This window comes from Scophthalmus maximus, chromosome 10 (assembly GCF_022379125.1).
Source record: "Scophthalmus maximus strain ysfricsl-2021 chromosome 10, ASM2237912v1, whole genome shotgun sequence".
NCBI lineage: Eukaryota > Metazoa > Chordata > Actinopteri > Pleuronectiformes > Scophthalmidae > Scophthalmus > Scophthalmus maximus.
The window spans coordinates 17211677-17231367 of record NC_061524.1 but is presented as its reverse complement, the minus strand read 5'-3'; the positions used below and the strand labels follow the sequence as shown (position 1 = coordinate 17231367).

Here is a 19691-nt window from a genome sequence, read left to right as displayed (position 1 = left end):
TTTGTTCGGAAACAGTCATCTATTTCTGGTAAGTGGCTAATGAGGAAATGTCATAAATATAAGGCTGCAAAGCGAGGAGGGTGAGTTTTGGGGGAATACCAGGTGGGCTCTTTAAATGTTCCCACTCGGTCTTTCTCTCTCTGTGGTGGGCTTCTTGCTCCAAAAGCACACAGACTACAGACGGATTCATGTTGTCTTCCCGACCACTGCAGCAGCCCCAGTGCCTCCCCTGCTCGTACACAAAGTAGAAGTTGGCACTCTGGTATCCCACACACAAAGCGTGTGTGAATTTCCCAAACACAGCGCAGAATTATCTTTGTTTGCACACACAGCTGCACAAGACACGTGAATGCAAGTGCAGCCACACACACACACTCACACACACAGAATGCAAAAAACAATTCCACTGCCGCACTCAAGAGGCGCTCTGCCAGATCTGCAAAAGGAAGGAAAGACGAATGCATTTGAGCAGACTGCTCGATTAATGCGCGGCACATTTTCCTGCTGTCGCCCTGCTCCCTTTACATTTCTAATTTAAAGCTCCCGAGGCAAAGCAATCCAAGCAGAATCTAATCTCTCTTCTTACCTCTCCAGCCAGTAACTGGCAGACTGCAGAGCCAGATCTTAAAATCTGACAGGCAAATTACAGACACCTCGATTAACATTGGCTATATCGCTAAACACTCGCCCCAAGTTATGGTGAACACATTGCTTTGAATCCAATACACCTGATGATTGGTGGTTCAGGAGGGCAAAGACATTTTTTTAAAAACATAAAAATTGCAGCAGTCCATCCTTCACCTACTGCTGTGCTCATGTTTATTTATACATAAGCACGAGAGCAGAACAAAATAGCCCCTTCTGTGCTCAACAAAGCTCAAGGTAGAATACGCCCTGATGTGAATATGATAATGAAGATGTGATAATAGTTGTAATTACAGTGTTAATGGTGAGGATCTTGATGGTGATAATGACAATAATTGGAATGATTGATGCCACTTAGCTGGTCTGGGGAGTTAGAGTACTGGGAACCACACTACTTACTACTTCACACACTCGCCACTACTGGAGTGCTGAGAGGTTCACTGATCTGTTCATGCTGGCGTTCAAGACTTTTAGCTCACTTGGTTGCGCGTCTGCCTCCCATGCCAATGGTCAGGGGTTTGAATCCACCCCGTGACACCTGATTGAGTCAACCCCCCCCAAAATAATTTTAGTTTGTATGTCTGTATTTATTCCTGTATTTGGAATACGTGTATTTAAACCTATATGTGAAGCACTTTGTAACTGCGTCTTTTAAAAAGTGCTCACTAAATGAAAATATTACAATTTGTATTATTATCATATTTGAGACGGATATGCTGGCTGTTACTCATTTCAATGAGGAGCCCCCAAATTGTTATTTTAAAGAATTTTTAAAGTCATTTCTCTCTGGTGGATGTCAAACTAACATTTCTTACTTATCAAATGACAGATACACCAATACCAATACATCTGAGAAAGGCCACCATCAACCCTGCCAACATTTATTTGGTGGCTCATCAGGAAGCGCGTGTAGTACATTTACAATTGATTGTAATCTGAATCTATTTAGTTTGACTCTGCACCATTTTCTGACAGTAACAGCCGAAGTTACTGCAATAATTATGTGGCAGTCATCATTAGTGCCACCAGAATTGAAATACTGGAGACTTGTATATGATGTGTTAAACTATACTGCAACTGCAGGTTAGTCGGCCATTGGAGCATGCTCGCTGTATAACACCTGGTGCCTGACAGACACTCAGCCACTGACTCAATGTTGCGTCCTTCTCGCAACCATTATGGTGAGTGAATCTGAAGCATTTCTGTCTCCCTCAGGGGAAACTGCCCCATTTTTAGGGAGTTATAGACTAGAGAACTCATTATTCATAATAGCTGGATTGAACAAGCCCCATATGTAGCCTAAATTTGAACATGCAGCAATGCAAAAAGGAGAAATCTCTCCACTGAATCACACTGAAGTAGGAGCGGGTTGAAAAATGAGAGTGCTTTGTATATTGCACACTCATCAAAGTTACCAGCTAATCATTCTTTGATTCATAATGTGCTATATAACACCACCTGTTTGAAGTTATTATAATGCGTTTCTAATTTTTCTGCCACACAGACATTGATCTGAAGGAGACTGCATTCAGCCGTGCTTTTTGTCATGTCTGGTTTAAGAGATTACAGTGGCAATCTGTAATCTCTGCTAATTGTTGGCAACGCCAACAATAGCAGTCCTCCAATATAATGTTACCTTATTCTTGCTTACCATTATTGTAGCTCGTGAAACCATAAAATAAATATTCCCCCATAAAACAAATGGTCTTAACACCGTGGAGCTGAGAATACTAAAGGCAGGGATACATTGCTGCAACACGGCGAGTCCTTGCATAGCTGGGAGCCTGAGGATGCAGACAAAAGAACCTTTAAACAATTACTGAGAAACGCGTCTGGCAAGGTCCTGCATTTTAAGTCTTCCCATCTCCCCTCTCTATATTTGCTTGCTTATTTAAGGGAAGGTATAAAAAAAACACTGACCACTTTAATATTTTATGCCCCTTTCTTTGTTTCCAAGCAGTGGTTGAGCGAGGTGTTTTTTTTTTTAAATGTTGGTGTTGATTATGAGAGGCAATGTAACAGACTTTTGTTTCTTTTCCTCTCCAGAAATAATTGGTCTTTTTATGCCCTGGCTTCTCACAGAAGGCAGAAAAGCTGAGATGGGGACGAAGCTGGAGAGAAAGAGCATGGAACCAAACTCGAGCCATAAAACAAAATTTCATTCTGTGTGATTATTTCCACAGAGTTCTTCTGAGTTACAATTCCCCTCTCACTACTAGCTTCTGGTGGCTCTCACCTAATTGCCCTGGAATGATAAAATTGCATGCCTTTTTTTAATCTTTGGCACAGTGGGCTACCACAGAACATTAATGGTATCTGCTGATATACTTTATGAAATGAATGAATGTCTTGCTAGTTGGAACCAATCACAAAACAACATATTTCTATTCTAAGATATGTTTATAAATGTGGTAACAGTTAATACAAAATATTCATGTAATTACATAGCTTTACAACTAAATTGTTTGTCATCAATAGACTTCTAACTAAGATAACCAGCCATCCTCTCTTGCACATGCATTGCCTCAGTTCAGAAAGAACTACGGCTTCTGGAATAACTGCAGCTGGATCCAACGGCTCAGACTGATATGGCTCGGGACCCCCCATGCCCCTCCACCACACTTATGCCCGCTTCAGCGGATTCAGGAGGGGAAAAGTCCTCCACTCCTCAAGCCTTGCGATTCTGTGTCACCCCTTATTTTTTCATGGCCTGAATACGTCACTGACTATGACACTGTCACTCTCATATCCAGCCCTGCGTCCCTCTGCCCCTCAACCTCCTGCCCAGTTTTAAGCATTTTTGGAAATGAGGCAGTGGTTGGAGTGAGGCCCGGAGCTGGGAGTGAAGTTACACTTACAAAAAGAGCTTGGTTCCATATATTTGTTACGGAAACCGAAGTGTGCGAGTATGTGTCTAGGGGGTTGGGGGGCTTATTATTCAAATGGCGGTAAATCGGTGTGCATTTCATCTCGGTTCATTTGGGGTCTTGATGGCACCAACAGCCAGTGCCAGTGTTCATAAACAACGTCATGCAGTATATTGGCTAATAAATCATCAAAACCCAATAATTGGCAAGCCAGCATGACAACTACTCACTACCACCACAATCCTAGTCATCCCTTCTTTCCCATCATCATCACTTGATGCTCTGGCAGTCTATATTATCAGAGAGAAACTGAGGACGATGGTCAGACAGTGACTGGTTATCTGAAGAGACTCCTCTGCGATCATCATCATAAAGGAAAAACTAGGTCTCAACATATCATACTGCTGGTCCATGTGTAGCCTTTGCACTTGAGAGAACAGCATGCCACACAAAAGCTTCTCAAAGGCTTTGATAGCGGAGTTCTCCTTTTCCTTGTGACTCTCAGATCACAAGCTCAGGAAGGTTTTTTGATAAAGCAGCTGTTGTACACAAGACCTTGGTCTTGACGCTCAAAAATATAGTTTGACCGGGGCTTATGTTGGTTGGACTACAATCTAGCAAAGGATTTTGCATCCATCCATTTTCCATATGTTCAGCATACATTGGGTGAAATGTGGGGCACAACAAATAGACAGACAAACTCATTCAAACCAAGTAACGTTTAAGAGTCGCCAGCTGACCAACAGTAACCTGCATTCTGGTGAACTGGAGACACAAGATGAACATGCAAACTCAACACCATTTTCTGTTACAATCTTCAATTGAAAACTATATTTTCAAAGGAAAATGGAAGGAAAATGCTGCCGATAAATGATTTACCAGCCGTTGCTTCCAACCATTCATCCATTTACAGTGGGGTTGACAAGTCTAGTTTCCCATTCAGGTAAATGAAAAAAGTCTCTGACTTTGGGACCTCATTGTATCTCCACTTATCCTTTCATCATAAGTAAGACTTAATACTGTACCTGTACTTGAACGATATCTGAACTTACGTTTCAGAGAGGTTGAAAACCTTCTGGGAATCCCCACTCACAATGCGATATGTGATGGGGTCATTTTCTCTGTCTGTGGCCTGGGGGGAGGAAAAAGAGCAGGAGCTTGAAGGTCATATAGCGCCACCAAACAAGGCTACGCTATATGAAAGTTATGTGACAAGGGTGCTGGACTGGAGTCAAAGTTAGCAAGATATATGCTGGAGAATAAAATGTGAAAAGAATTAATAAAAAGTGTTGATTATGTTACCCAAAACAACATCATTTCATTATATTTTTAAGTTAAGAATTGAGGCACAATTCTGAACATCTCATTAAATTCCACATTTCCCTGTTTGAATATGCCTTGTGCGAGTGTGTGTGTGCCCTGGTGACCCACCTGCAGATTGAGCAGGATAGCTCCTATCCTCATGGCCTCGCTAACTTCCAGGCTGTAGGTGAGGAGAGGGAAGCGTGGAGGGCTCTGGTTGTTGGGTGGCAGAACCTCAATGTACACTGTAGTGATGGAGCTCCTGGCAGAAAGAAAGGCACAATTCAGCCTACTGACAGCATCGGTTTGTCCTTGACCAGCTGTTGAACCATACTGAAGAACCTTGCCCAAAGCACAGTGAAAAAAATGGATATATAATCCCATACTAAAGCTCTGTGAGTCGAATGTTGATGCAAAGAAAAAGAAAAGTGGGATTTTAAGTGGGATCTTTATCTGGTTCACAATGGTATAAAATCTTAAGTACAAGCCTCTCATTTATTTGATCAGATAACTTAAAATCACCCTGCTTGTTCACAGCCCTTCACAGCAAAACATGGAAATGTAACTGACTGCGTTATTTATTTACTCATCGTGTGAGACATCTTTTGTTGAACTGCTCGAAAAAAAGGGAGATCTCTCATTATGATCTAACAAATGCAGCAAAATAACAATTTAATGTTGTACATTGTGTATTTATGCCCAATCTGTAGCAAATGAACTATGCCAATTTTAAGTCTGGGTCACTGAATGTGTGTCTATGTCAGTCTTTGTTTTGCCGTTCCCAAATACTCTGACCAGAGATCTAAAGTACTCAGCTTTTGTACACTGTGAATCATTTGCTTTTTAATGACAAGATAATGAGGAGACAATTAATGACACGTCTCATGGCAGAATTTTAGTGTTAGATGGAAATGGAGCATCTGTTTGTTTGACGTACAACAGCTTGTCACAAATTGTATTTCTCCATAATTTAGCACAAAGAGGACTTTCTGTGTCATTTAGAAGACAACTTGTGAATCACTGTGAGCAAATACTGAATTAAATAAGACTCATAAAACAACGGAGCTCTAGCAGCGTGCAACCCTGAGGAGAGACCGGATTAAACAAAGACGTCTGAGAAACAAACCGGTCCTTTTGCATGTCACATTGCTCACATTAAAATAAGAAACTCTTCTTCCATTAGTGCAGAAAAGTCCAAAGAAATTATGGATATGAAGGGAGGGGAGGGAGCCAACACAGGTGGCTATACTGTACCTCCTCTGGGTCTCGGGAGCATTGTCAGAGGCCTTGACAGTCAGTGCGTACGATCGACCCACAGTTAATGTGACGCCGGGCGCTACGGTAATACGTCCAGTGCGATTATTAATGACGAAATCTCCCTGTGCTCCAGCCAGTATCTCATAGGTCACCAGGCCATTCAGCCCCTCATCAGCATCGGCTGCTCTTAACTGGGAGAACAGAGGGAGGCAAAGAACCAGACACACATTATAAAAATAACATGACTATTGAATCTGGATATACAATTTGTAGTTTTACAGGGGGAGTACTGTGCATACAACGGATACTGAAGTTTGTTGACCTTAGATTGAATGCATATTAATCACATTACCTTTACCGAGCTGGATTAGAAAGTTTTGAAAATTAATAATAATGATAATGATAAAAATAATAGTATGTCTTACATGTACTGTTATAAAAATTAATTCAGCAGCCACCATTTCCTTGCAGCCACTGATTTAGGGCTTCCCGCTGCTTGTAATTATGACCCCTCATGGTGTAGTTGGCTTCATATCTTTAGGCCTTGAAACTTTATTCCAAGCTAACTGGACCTCCTCTTTCATGCTCCTGACATTGAAGTGAAAGCTGTAGCATCATATAAGCAGCGGCAGCATCCGCAGGGAGCCTGCGGCTCTCATAAACGGCTTATGAAAAAATTGGTTAAGCGGTCATACCCATACACTCTCTGACCCTTGGCCTCATTTCAGGGAGGGTGAAACCGAGGGTTTTAAGACAGATTAAACTTGACCTTTTTAGTGTCTGACATTCTTTTGGAGAGGCTGTGCTGAGAGGACAGATCAACCGAAAGATCCTGCTCAGACTACCAAATGGAACAACAGAATGATGGAACTCCCCACATCAATAGATATAGCACAATCTGGTTATTGATTTACATTTTGATGACAGTGTGTGCATCTTAATGTGCCTTAACATGTCCTTACTCATGCCTTGTATTTGAGCACTACATTCTTATGTAGTGCATTCTTATGTCTACACATGTTTGCATGACAGAAAATAGAAAAAAAGGAAATCATGACCTTTAAAGCCAGTAGTACACTGATGAAATGTTCCCAATCTGTAATAAACTATTTTTAAACACCCCAATCCTTTTTAAGCAAGGAAAAGACTGATGAATGGTCACCATTAATGCCTCGCACAATGAATTCACTGCAGTCTCGATTGCAGCTGATCTAATAAGTAAAAGGTTTCCCAAGCCTGTGCACTGAGGACAGAGATAAAAACATTCTCACTGATTTGACTGTCAAGGGTGGAGCTGGGACGAGGGGAACTGTTCCAGGCCTGGTTTGCCTGACAACACAACGCTCTGGATTGTTATGGTTATTTGTTTTGAGCATGAAAGAATGTGAGAGAGTGATCCTGTGCGAAAGGGGGACAAAGACGGAGGCGTAAAGCAGAGTTGACAAAGCAGGAGGCCAAAAGAGAAGGAGAAAGGCGAGTGCTTTACCTGTAGTACCGTCTCCCCCGGCTGCATGTCTGTAAAGACTTCAACGCTGTAGGAGACCTCGGCAAACGTGGGTGTATTGTCATTGGCATCAAGGACCAGGATGTTGACAGTCACTGGGATACTCTGCTGGACGCCGTCTGATGCCACCATCTGTAAGCACAAAAAAAAGAAATGCAAATTGTAGCTTTAGAAAGACAAGTTGACAAAGTCCATTCTTTAATACAAATCACAGAGGATGGCTTTTCTTTATTTAAGCCTATGCTTTTAGATTGTTTTTTTCTTTGTTCAGAAAACATGTCAAACATCAACGCGTTTCTACAACAACGATAGTCACTTACACTCTGCTTTTGTGTATAGTTCAGTTTTCATTCCTTTAATGTAAGAAAAGCCCTTAAAAAGATGAGGAGAAAACTTGCCAGAAGGACAGTTTGCAAACTGAGCAAACAGCATGTTTATTTGTCAGTGGCAGCTCGGACCTCCAGGACTTGGCAAGGGAGGAAGAAAATCGACTAAGCAGAAGAACAAATGAAGTTGTGGGGAGAGGAGATCTACACAAAAACTGTGACAGCAGAAAGAAATGCGTGTTCCTGATGGGGGGAAATTGCCATTCTCTAAAAATTTGCTCTCTGCGCTGAAATGAAAATTACTGGCTAAACCGTGCACCAGGAATGTGTCTATCACAACAGCTGAACAACAGAAACACAATTACATACAGGACAGCCCAGAATATTTTCTCTCCCATCGAGCAATGTTTCTATTCTCCAGCCTAAAGAGAGATTCTCTCACTCTCTCTCTCTGTCCCTGCACACTAATTTTACAATTTATTTAGCGTCTAAGACAAGACTTTCTCTCAACAACAATCTTTGAAATAACATCATCCTATCGAAAGCAAAAGAGCTACTTTTAAATTGTTTATGCACTTATCTAGGAAACATTATGTTAGCAAGAATTCATAGGCATTCCCTTGTAATGTCTCATATTATGGTCAATTAAAATTATCATTGTTTTCAAGACAGTGATTAGTCTCACCTGCTTCGGCTTCACAATTGCAGGAACCTATCTATCTCTTTCTATTCAACTGATTGTATGGACACATGTATTGGACATGTTGCCTGTAGGATTTGGTCACAATGGCAGCAATTGAAATGTTTGTGCAAAACGGGTCATGCATCAATATTATTTATGTTAAATTTGTCTTACAACTTGTAAACTAAGATTAATACTAACTTTACTAAACGTGAAGACCCCTATGCAAGTGGAGTTTTTGCACTGGAGTGTGTGTAGATGGGTTTGGTCATTATAAACACATGCAACTGAGAAGCTATCTCTAATTTAACAAGCATTAAGATACAGTATTCACCAGGTTATAAGCATAATCTGTTATTCCAGACAGAAACCGTGACTTCGGGGATTTTTCGGAGAGACAGAAAGGACAATTCTGCTGATGATCGAGGGACACAATTTTTCCTTTAGATCTGACAGTGGATGCAGCATCCATTTTAAAGAGCTGAGGGAGCCATGGAAATCTAAAATTGCACTGTAGTGATAAGTCACTATTGCAAAGACGAGGCACATTGCTACCATTCACTAAAGAGCATATTCATAATAGATTCTGGAATTGAAAAAATCCATAGAACCTAAATAGAAGACCAGTGTGTCAGCTCCTCATACCCCATTGGGAAAAGTACTGTACATAAACTTTGCATACACAGCATGAAAAGGGTAAACACTGCACACATGCAGTGAACACATCAAATCTTCATAAATTGCTGATGCCCAAAACCCCCACTACCAGCCTCAACAAACCCGGCACTTAATCAGAAACTACAGTGCACACAATCATCCCTGTGCTCTCCAGGGAACCATTTCCACACGAGCTCACTGTTGATTTGCTGATGCTCTCTAATCCAAAGGAATCCCCGACGACGGTAGGATCTGCTCTATTTCCCAAGTTGCTGCCTTGCCTCCAGCATGTGACAAGGAAAAAAAAGTTGTCTGTTGACATCCATGTAACAGCAGTAAAACAGAAACCTAAATACAGAAAATAACAGATGTACAGTAACAAAAAAAAAGTGAATAAGACATGAACATGAAGATCGTGAGTAACCCACTTCAGAATCCTAATGGAACTTGAAAATAGCTCGGGCCGGGTCAGGTGAGCCCTGAACTATCTCTTAGTTATGCTGCCAGAGGACTAGACTGCTGGGAGATGCACCAAACTCTCTCTTGCTCTCTTTCTCTCTATTTATATCACACCTTGTGCATGCACTTTGTTTTTCGCCTTTTCCCTTTTGACGGCTGTGCCGGCAGTGTATGAATGTGATAGAAAAAAAACCCTGCTGTCTATAAAAGGGCTGTATGAATGTGTGTGTAAACGGGTGAATGTGACTTGTACTGTTTAGAGCTTTGGGTGGTTGATAAGAGTAGAAAAGTCATATATAAATACAGTCCATTTACCCTATACATGGTATACCCAAAGCACTTTACTGCTCATGTTGCATTCACCCATTCTTACAGTGCTTCCATAGACAGCACTTTTTTCTTTCACATATCATTCATACATTGCCAGCATAGCCGTCAGGGATCAACCCAGGGATCAAACCAACGACATAACGATAATGTCTGGTTAGTCGATGACCCACTATCTCCTGAGCCACAGGAGGTGGCTTATTATTGTCATTATAGCAACCATAGTTTGATAGCAAATATGTTCATGCAATTTCTTGTTGAGAGATCATTTACTTGAGTGTTTGAATTATTAGTAATTTTTTCGTTGTGGCTGAGACAGCTCAAGGTACTGCAAATTAAGAAAAATAAGCAAATATATATAACACAAGCAACAGCAAGTAAATGGGGACAAAAACAGATAGAGAAGCACGATAAAACAACAGAACTTACATGCAAGTTTCCAGGGAACACAGAAAAAAACAGCTTATAACTAGGTTAGTGGCAGACAGATCTCCAATAATATGCTTAATACACAATCATAATGTTTAGACTAACAAATAGGGTTAGACAATGGTCTTTTCAGCGGAACATACTGTACAAACCTGGTTCACCTCTGGAAGTAACTGTATAAATCAAAGTGAACAGACTGCTGTCCGACCACTGATAAAGGTCATATTGTGTCAGGTCAGCTTTGCATCTGCAATGGCCTCTTGGTGTGTAGTTCGAATAATATACAGAAAATGGGAGATGGAGGTCATGGGGCGTCTGTGCCGTCTTGCAAACAGCTGCACTGGGTCTGAGACCTACCCTGAAAGTGTAGGCCATCTGCGTCTCCCGGTCCACAGGTTTGAGGAGCCTCAGGTAGCGGATTATCCCAGTTGGGGTCAGGCCAAAGAGCGTGGTGTAGTCATTCAGGGTAATCTTTACCATGGGGTCTTTCGTCTTCCAACAGAAAGATATACAAAAAGAAGCATGTTACCATGACAACTAGACTGTTTCATCGTTTTCATCCAAGGCTGCGGCTGTGGGGCTAAGAAAGCCTATCAAACAGTACATTTTGATCTGCCAAAGAGTTGAAAAAGTAAACTGCTGGCATGTCTCACTTCTGTCTTCAGAAAACAGTGGAGACGGAGATGAAGATGGAAGTGGAAAGCACTGTGTCCTTTTTTAACAGGATGGCATCAATAAAGAAATGAACAGAGGAAATGTCTTCTGCCAAAACAACGTAGGCCCATTATTGTCTTTGCTCCCTTTTTAAGAAAAATAGTGATTGCATTTTGTTCAAGGTATTCAGATGTGAAACAAGCTTGAAATCATCTTCTAAAAAGAGCCATTTACTAAGAAGGTATCATCACTGCTGCAGTCAGACTGTGTTAGCAAATAAACCAGAGTCCATTGTAGTCTATTACTGCAAGTTGGCTTCGATTCACGTCCATCAATGAGTCCTCTTAAGAGGGTCTTGGTAAACATCATGACTGGGTGGCTTATTGATTTTGTTACCTCTGTTTCCACTCCTCTTTGATTTGTTAATCTTCTCCAAAGACTGAGTAAAGGGATATTTTGAAAGACGAACTAAAGGCAGTGGTCATTTGTCTTGGCTGTGTGAGTGGGTGCGTTTGCACCACATTTAAATACAACCCCATCAGTGCAGTTTGGGTACAAAAAAGCTTCTTCTCTGTGGTGGGTGAACATACACACAAACATGCCCCCCCCCACACACACACACACAAACACACAAAATAATCTATAAAGAATAAAATAAGTTGTTTTTCTTTTCTCATGCAACTGTAGGAAAAATATTCATCTGAAAAGGAAGGACAACACAGCAGAGCAAAACACACACTCCCGTTAGGGTACAACAGTCATTGCATCAGCTGAATGAGTCTTTGTGGACAACCGCCATTACCAGAGACCTGCTTAGTATTTAATTCACTGTTGATCAAATTTTGATGTGAAAGAAAACAATTTCTGCAGTTGTGGACAAACTGGACAGGTCACAGATAGTTTGTCTCTCTCCAAAATACAGTTACAAGATTGATAATTCTATATTGCAGATATCTCCAGCAGTGATGAGTGCTCTCACAATAACAATAGGGATGTCCTGAGTCAATGTGCAGAGTAGGAATCATGGTTGTTTAAATGGGCCAGTATATAAAGCCTATCTACTTATTGGATTGGTTACTGTAATTTAATGATTAATTGAAATATTAGGAAATACATTATATCCACATTGACAGTGTGCCACAGTGGGTAAGCCAGTACTTTTAAGGTATAAAACAAAGCAAATGCATATAATCTTCAGCATTACTTTATAAGTGGACATAAAGATGATTTGTCTAATCTTGTTCAAACCCTCCTGCCTTAACTCCACACTGACTCGCCTCGCAAAAAAATATTACACAAAACACTAAACCAAATATTGTAAGAAACCAATTAACGAGCTATTAAACCATCAAGTAACCATCAAGTATCAAACTGATATCAATGTAGGACTCCTTTATGGTATATGTGTGCACAGCGCAGCTGTATTATGCAGGTAAATATTAACATTGGATTAAACCTGGTATCAGCAAATAATTAATATAAAAAAAAAACCTGAATACCTGAGATTAGGAGCAAAGACCTTGATCTGGACATCCCTATAGTGTGTGTGTGCGTGTGCGTGTGTGTGTCACTGCATCCAAAAACAACCCCTTTACCTACAGGTGTTTCACCAGGAGCGAGCTACAGCAAGGACAAAATTATAGCGAGGAAGAAGACTCATTAACGTGTTACTTTCTGTGAGTACACGACACAAACACATGAACAAATGTGGATCTCTAATCAATATATAATCAATACAGTACAAGCGTTTTGTGTTTGTATGCACACATGCATGGGTGGACACGTGTAACGCGTAGGAAACAGTGCACGCACAGTTAACAGTAGTAACATAAATATCTCTCTCTCTCTACCTCCTCAATGTCATTATCCAGAGCGATGATTCCCAGGGGGGCGGTGAGGTTGGCACTGGCTGAGATAGTCGTACCCACGGGGGAGGACTCACTCACATAGCCCTGATAGGTGGCAAACTGGAAATATGGAGCCTGGTTGTTCTCATCCAGGATTTCGATAATGAGGTCAGCATAGGCTGGGAGGGGGTGACCGTTGTCCTGTTCAGCCTCAAAAAGAAGGAGAGAAAGTCATCGTCAGTCTCTCTACCTTTACCATATCAAACTGAAAGCCATGCAATCTACTGGATATTTGCTAAGTAGTAGTTATAATGAGTTGGATGAAGAGGGTAATGCACAGAAACCAAACTCATATGCAGTCACAGAGACATAAAGGCGTAAAAAAGCAACAATGACCACATTTAATCAGGGGTCCATTTAGGATTGGGCCTCTGTAATTACCAGGGCACTTAGAGCAAATACCCTCATTTGTAGGGAGTGGGCAGTAATTAGTGGTTGTTAAATGCTTGACCAATGATTGAAGGAGGCTTTCAATATTACGAGCTGTGTGAATGCCAAGCTTAACCACATAGCTAGTCACTTACTTTCAGTTTGGTCTGTCTCCACTGCTTATTGTGCAAACTCAACTGAACAGATTCTGCTGTGCTCCTGTATAGTGTCCTAGCCCCAGAATAAACCATGGAATGGTCTTATAAGATAAATTCCCAGTTGACACCTCTTCATCTCTTCAGGATGCCAATATCCTCATCCAAAAACAGACATGCAGCAGCAAGCATGTCTGCTAAAGACAAACGTGTAGGATAGATATTAAAGTAAAAATCACTGAATCAAGTAAGCCTTTATAAATCTAGCAATATTTTCCAAATATTCCATTCCCACAACATGAACTCAATAGCCTGTATTACTGTTTAAAATATTTCAAAATCCTAGACATAGTAAATGTTCTAACACAGCTTACACATGAATCCCGGGAGCTGTACACTGCATTTCACCGCATGAAATATTGACTCACCTGCATTCAAATTCACTATTTGTGTCACATGCATTGGAACACACACCCAACAGTACTGCTGTGTCACCAGAATTTTAATATTATTTCCACTTCATTTTCCATCATAGTTGGTGGGTGACAATGCTGCTTAGACAACCTGGTGCAGAACCTCGAGTCGAAATGTGTGTCTCAGCGATTCAATATGTGCAAAAAAAGTTAGTCCTAGTTACCACAGCCCTGCAAGACCAAACAAGATGGCGGCAGTCATAGCACACATGTCGCTATCACCTCCCACACAGGGATGCTTCAGAAACATTGTGGCTTTGAAACTACACATGGCGAGGGGGAGTGAGGCTACATCAGTTTAAGCCATGACCTGGAACTAATTGTGCACATAAGCTCAATTTCGCTGGGCTTGTGTGGCAGAATGACGACTGTAATAGAAGAATATAGCTCTACTGCTAAATATGGGTGTATGTGCATGGGCGAAGAAACTCTGCAATGTATTTATTTTCTTGTGTGTATGACTGCAAACCCCTGCTAAAGACCTTTGGAACATCAAGCTGTGTTTCACTCCAGCTGAGGTTCACGCATTTTTTTCTTTTTTTTGGCCAATGCCATTACAATGTTATTCCAGACTATCATCCCCAAACATTTTCAACCATTTTCCCTTATCTGTGTGATAATAAAGAACAACCACGCTGCGCTGACCCACAGATGCAATCTGCTCACTCAAAAAACCTGAGGGAAAAGTGCAGTCATTGTGTGTGTATGTGTGTGTGTGTGTGTGTCTGGATGTTCCCTCTTTTCCTTGAAATTCACACAAACATTTGTGTCTGAGAGAGAGAAAGGGCCGGGTGTAGTATAACAGTGTTCCCTGGTGATTTGCCTCTTTAGTGGTGTCCCTATTTCTGGGAGGCAGCGCTAAATGACCTGTGCTCCACTGCTACACACAGGCCTGCAGGAAATTCACCGCAACCAAAAGTCACTGTTTATCACTCAGTCTTGATTCTCCTGTGCTGCCTCCATCATCCTTAACATGTCATACTGCATCTCTTTGCTTTTTTTTTCTCTCTTTTTTTTTTTTTTAACCAGACTATTTCTCCCCATCTCTGCCTGCCTTTGTCACTTGTCTTCATTTCATCCTAGTCACCCTGGTGGATACGGCTCCATCAGGATCAGTGATGACTTTTGAAGAAAAATAGATGTGTTTTCTAAAATATGCCAGAGACGCTGCAGCTCATTCCACCATTAACTTTATATCTCTTAAAGCATTAGCTATGTAGACCACATACTGTGCTCCATCAGAGCACTCAAGATAACAAAGTCAAATTCTCACTTCCCTCCTCCTCCGAGTCCTGGAGCAATGGTTCCCCCACCCATCTATGAGGTAGATAAGACTCCCTGCCATCCTCCATACACATCTCTCTATCTATTTTGGTCTTGTAGCCCCCTCCCCCCCACCCAGTTGAACTGTCCTCTAGCTATGGACAGTCCTCTTCAAGACATGCAAAATGCCTCTCATATGATCAATTCTCCTTTCCTCTTGTGGGAATCAGCTCTTCCTCTCATCTCTTTGCTCCCCCGCCACCCTGGTAAACAGCAGGAGCGCAGTGCTCAGAGGTGTCTAGAATTTAGTGACGGGTGGATGGAAAGTTCGTCTGCACTGCTGCTCTCCACCAGCAGCACTGAGGCAATACCTGACTCTGCTCTAAATTAGGATTCATGAGAGCGCAGCGGCCTATCCTCCTGCTAAGTCCATAAATCATAATATCTTTTCACCCCCATCTCCAAAGCAGCTACAGATAAGGTTAATGGTCTTCAGGACTGAGGTTCTCTGGGTGGAGCGGGGTTAGGGTGCAGGCTTAGGTTTCTGAGATATAAGTTAAACTCGATGTGGCACAAGTGCATTAAAAAATATGAGGTAAAGGTACAATCAATATTCTACATTGGGCTGAACTTTGATAATCAGTCTCCATCACATTCAGGAGATGGAAGTAATGTATGTTGTTGTTTTTCCACCAGCTTTGAAGGATTATGCACATCTGTGAGCTGACCACTGACACATTACAATTTTGTTGTTGTTGTAATGCTTTATAGCAGCCTCTCTTTGTCTACTCATGACCTGACATTACTCTGAACCTAAACTCACTACAAAAAACCTGTTCAGTGCAATTAAGTCAGACAGCAAATATATAATAATACCATAATAATCTATAAGTAAGGTCTTTCAACCTTTAATAAAATAAAACTAGCATTTGTTTACCTTGATGATGAGTGTGAACCTTTGATAGAAGTCCCTGCTGATAGGCTGAAGGACCCGCAGCTCTGCAGTGGTTCTGTTCAGGGAGAAATACTCTGGATATGTGATTGGATGACCTGCAATGAGGAACAAGAGCGTTCGCAGATGTGGATTGGTTGCATTGCATGATACCATCAAGAACGGCAGAATAACTCAGAAGCCAAGTGATGACGTACCGACTGAACCAAACAACATTAAGTGTGTAAAAACTGAGGAGATACGTGATGAACCTACCAACCAGGATGAAGTAATGAATACCAGGTCTGTCTGATGGGGGCTGTATGTTTCTGTCCATGTCCACAGCCCGGATCGCAGGGGTCACATTCAGTGGGTTCAGTTTGTTCTGCAACAGCGAATGGGGGAGACGGTCAAAAACACAGTAAGACTAGCATATGCAAATGTTTTGTTTTCGCTGTTGATTGTATAGTTGTGATGTAGCATATAGTTGAGCAGCTATTATCCCCTAAAATAACTTATTCTCTGTATCATTATTTAGAGACACAAATTCCAATGCCATAGAATATTTATTATTTTAATGAAAAAAATTTAAAAAGTCAAATAATCTTATTTGAGTTGTGTATATGTTGATCGTCCAAATAAAAACACAGTTCTCTAGAGAAGCTGCCGGGGACTTGCCCCCTGGCCCATTAAACTATTTTCTGCCTTTAATGGGGATGAGAGGAGCTGCTGTGATTGGATGTTCTTGAAGCTTGCCACAGCTTCACCTGCTGATACTGTGTTCCTCCCTGCCTCAGTCTCTCCTCCAAATGTTACTGTGCTGGGATTGCACTCGCGCCTCTGGTCACCGAAATGAGAAACTAAGAACCATATGTCCCTGGCCATTGTTTGCACTAGTATTTTGATTTCTGGAATATAGAGGCTGGAGAAAATGTCTTTGTCATTGTGCTATATTTCAAATATAAAAATAAAAAAGGCTGAATATTGGGACTTGTAAAACAACAACGTTTCTGATGTAGGCCAGTGTCTTAACAGTTATAATATATATAATTAATATGCCAGAGCTTGATCGATTTCTCAGCAACCTGCTACTAAAAACGTCTAACAGAGCTGCACATCAGGGATAACAGGTTTGTGTTGCTGTAGGCTACTTTCCCCGGTCATGTATACTCAGACATCAGCACTAATTACGCAACTCTACCTCCACATGTTTGCGCCGACATATGGCAAAGTGAAAATATGTCTAGCTCACCACATTTAAGAATTCCTTTCCTCATGCAAAATGCCTCCATATGGCTAATACAGTATGCTAAGAGGCTGTGCTCAACTTCCTTCGCGTAGACAGACACATGGCTAACAGCTCTCTGGCAGTAAGAGTCCCTCCCTGAGGCGGTATATTTATATCCCTCAGCTCTGGAGTAATCCTTACACCCCTCCCCAATCAGCCCTCTCGCTTTTACAATGTCTGGAGGTGCGCTAAATCAAATCCCCCTGGCTCTGCACAATGATGATTAGCTATAATACCCTCCTCCAGCAGTCATTATCCAGGGGACTCCAGAGCCCACATTATATCCCCACAGGGTGAAAAATAAATACAGATCAACTTAATAATGCCTGTCTTGCCATTGTGATTAATAACAATACACTCATCAATTATGAGAAGACAAATCTCCCTGTGGACAGATATGTTAGTGTAATGGTTACATTGCAGAATGGAAACAAATTAGAGATCAGAAGAAGCTGACAATTGAAAATTGCAAAGCTAATGTAGACTATTCCTAAAAAATAAAAAATAAACCTCTCTGAAATTGAGATTTACACTATTTTACAGAAACATAGTTAAACCTTATTACAGACTTACTAAGATTTAAAAAGTAAGATAATAAGGATACAGTCAAAATGAGAGTAATGTAAGTGTACATATACTGTGAAGAGAACATTTCATATTACTGTAATATCAAGGGAAAATGCAGTGGGAGAAATACAAATATTTTCTCACACTGATGCTTTGATGTGTTTAGTTGGTGCTCCCTGCATACAAATGTTTTATCATAAATCATAAATAACACTGGCAAACTGTGGATATAAAATCTGGACAACCAGCTGCGACTCCCCTTAAATACAGCTTCTGTTACACGCCTACATGCAGCACATGCATGTTCCTGCACTGCACACGTTATCACTCCCTCTAGCTCTGTAGGCCTCAGTCAATAACTTTTGACCTTCTGTATCCATATAGCTCAAATTATGTCTTCACAGCAGATGTCTGGGTTATTAAGTCTCTCTGTGTGCAGTAAAACTCAATTCAGTTCTGCTTCTATGTTCGAACCCCAGTACACTTCACCTGTACTTGATGGAGTCTTTGCCCCAAATCACTTAAAAGCAGGTTTCACTTTTAAAAAAACTAAAAACTTTTTAATTTACTGTATTTGTGAGGCAATTTGACTCATTAGAAAAACTGATATGTGAAACTACAGCAAGTATTTCACATTAACCACATTCACTACCTAAAAGTCAAGGAAAGTGTGTACATATTTCCACAGGCAAGTCCACATATAAAGACTTTAATTCGATCAAGATCTAAAAAAGAGGCGATCAAGTTCACACAATTTCGAGTTTCTAATTCATGGAGTGCAGGAGGAACCTGGAGCACTCAGAGGAGACCTATGCGACGACAGGGGAAGAATGCAAACTCCACACACAAATGCTGCGATTCAAAGCTGTTTCCGCTTACGGGACACTGCTGACTCCAATCCAGCCCGGTCACTAAATCGAATCAAATTCAATCCAGACTACCCCGGTGCAATCCAATTCAACGCAGTTTAATCCAATAGTCTAGTATGGCCTAGAAAGCTGTCGAGGACCATGCCATATGTTTGAAAGCACCAGAATGAGCAAATATGAGAAGTCATGAAGGTGCTCTGAATCACTGGAGGTGTGTGTGTATATACTGCGACATCGCAACTGCTTCTACTGATCAATTGAAATGATCGAAAGCTCTGAAAGAGGTGCTAAATGGACATTGACATGAATATGCGCTCTTTACTAGTCTAGTCTAAGAGAGTCGAAATCAGTAATTCGGCACAGTTCCCTTGAGTTCATCTAATCTTGATCTTTTCATGCTCAGAAATAGATCAATGTAATTTCCCTCTCTCTTCTCCTTGCCTCTGAGAATTCCAGGTCAACTCAGCCTTCGACTCCATTTGCCAGTCAAATAGACCAGAAAATGCCCCTGGAAATGACATGCTGTGCTGAGACTTAACAGCAAACGCTAACTCTTCATCCAGGTGTGGAGGCAATAACAATGTGTAAGCAGACAATTAAGCTATTTTTAAACATTGTTTCACATTTTAACAGACATGTAAAAATGTAGTAAAATGTGACACAAATCTGAATAACATTTGCAAAAGCATCCTCAGGATGAGCAAGCACATACTACTAACTGAAGGAATTCTGTTCAAATGACCTTGTGTTCGCGCTTTCC

The 19691-nt window shown here is 41.1% G+C and overlaps 1 protein-coding gene across 2 annotated transcripts in view; it reads right to left on the bottom strand.

Moving 5' to 3' along the window:
• Positions 1 to 19691, bottom strand: part of pcdh15a (protocadherin-related 15a) — a 194123-nt gene that overhangs the window by 68914 nt on the left and 105518 nt on the right. For both annotated transcript variants that reach the window (XM_047335297.1, XM_047335296.1), the window contains 8 exons: positions 16484 to 16592; positions 16214 to 16326; positions 12960 to 13166; positions 10813 to 10947; positions 7558 to 7707; positions 6069 to 6262; positions 4944 to 5076; positions 4565 to 4644 (listed from right to left, as the gene is read on the bottom strand). In XM_047335297.1, the coding sequence (XP_047191253.1) occupies positions 4565 to 4644; positions 4944 to 5076; positions 6069 to 6262; positions 7558 to 7707; positions 10813 to 10947; positions 12960 to 13166; positions 16214 to 16326; positions 16484 to 16592 (1121 nt within the window). The remainder of the gene's footprint in view (positions 1 to 4564; positions 4645 to 4943; positions 5077 to 6068; positions 6263 to 7557; positions 7708 to 10812; positions 10948 to 12959; positions 13167 to 16213; positions 16327 to 16483; positions 16593 to 19691) is intronic.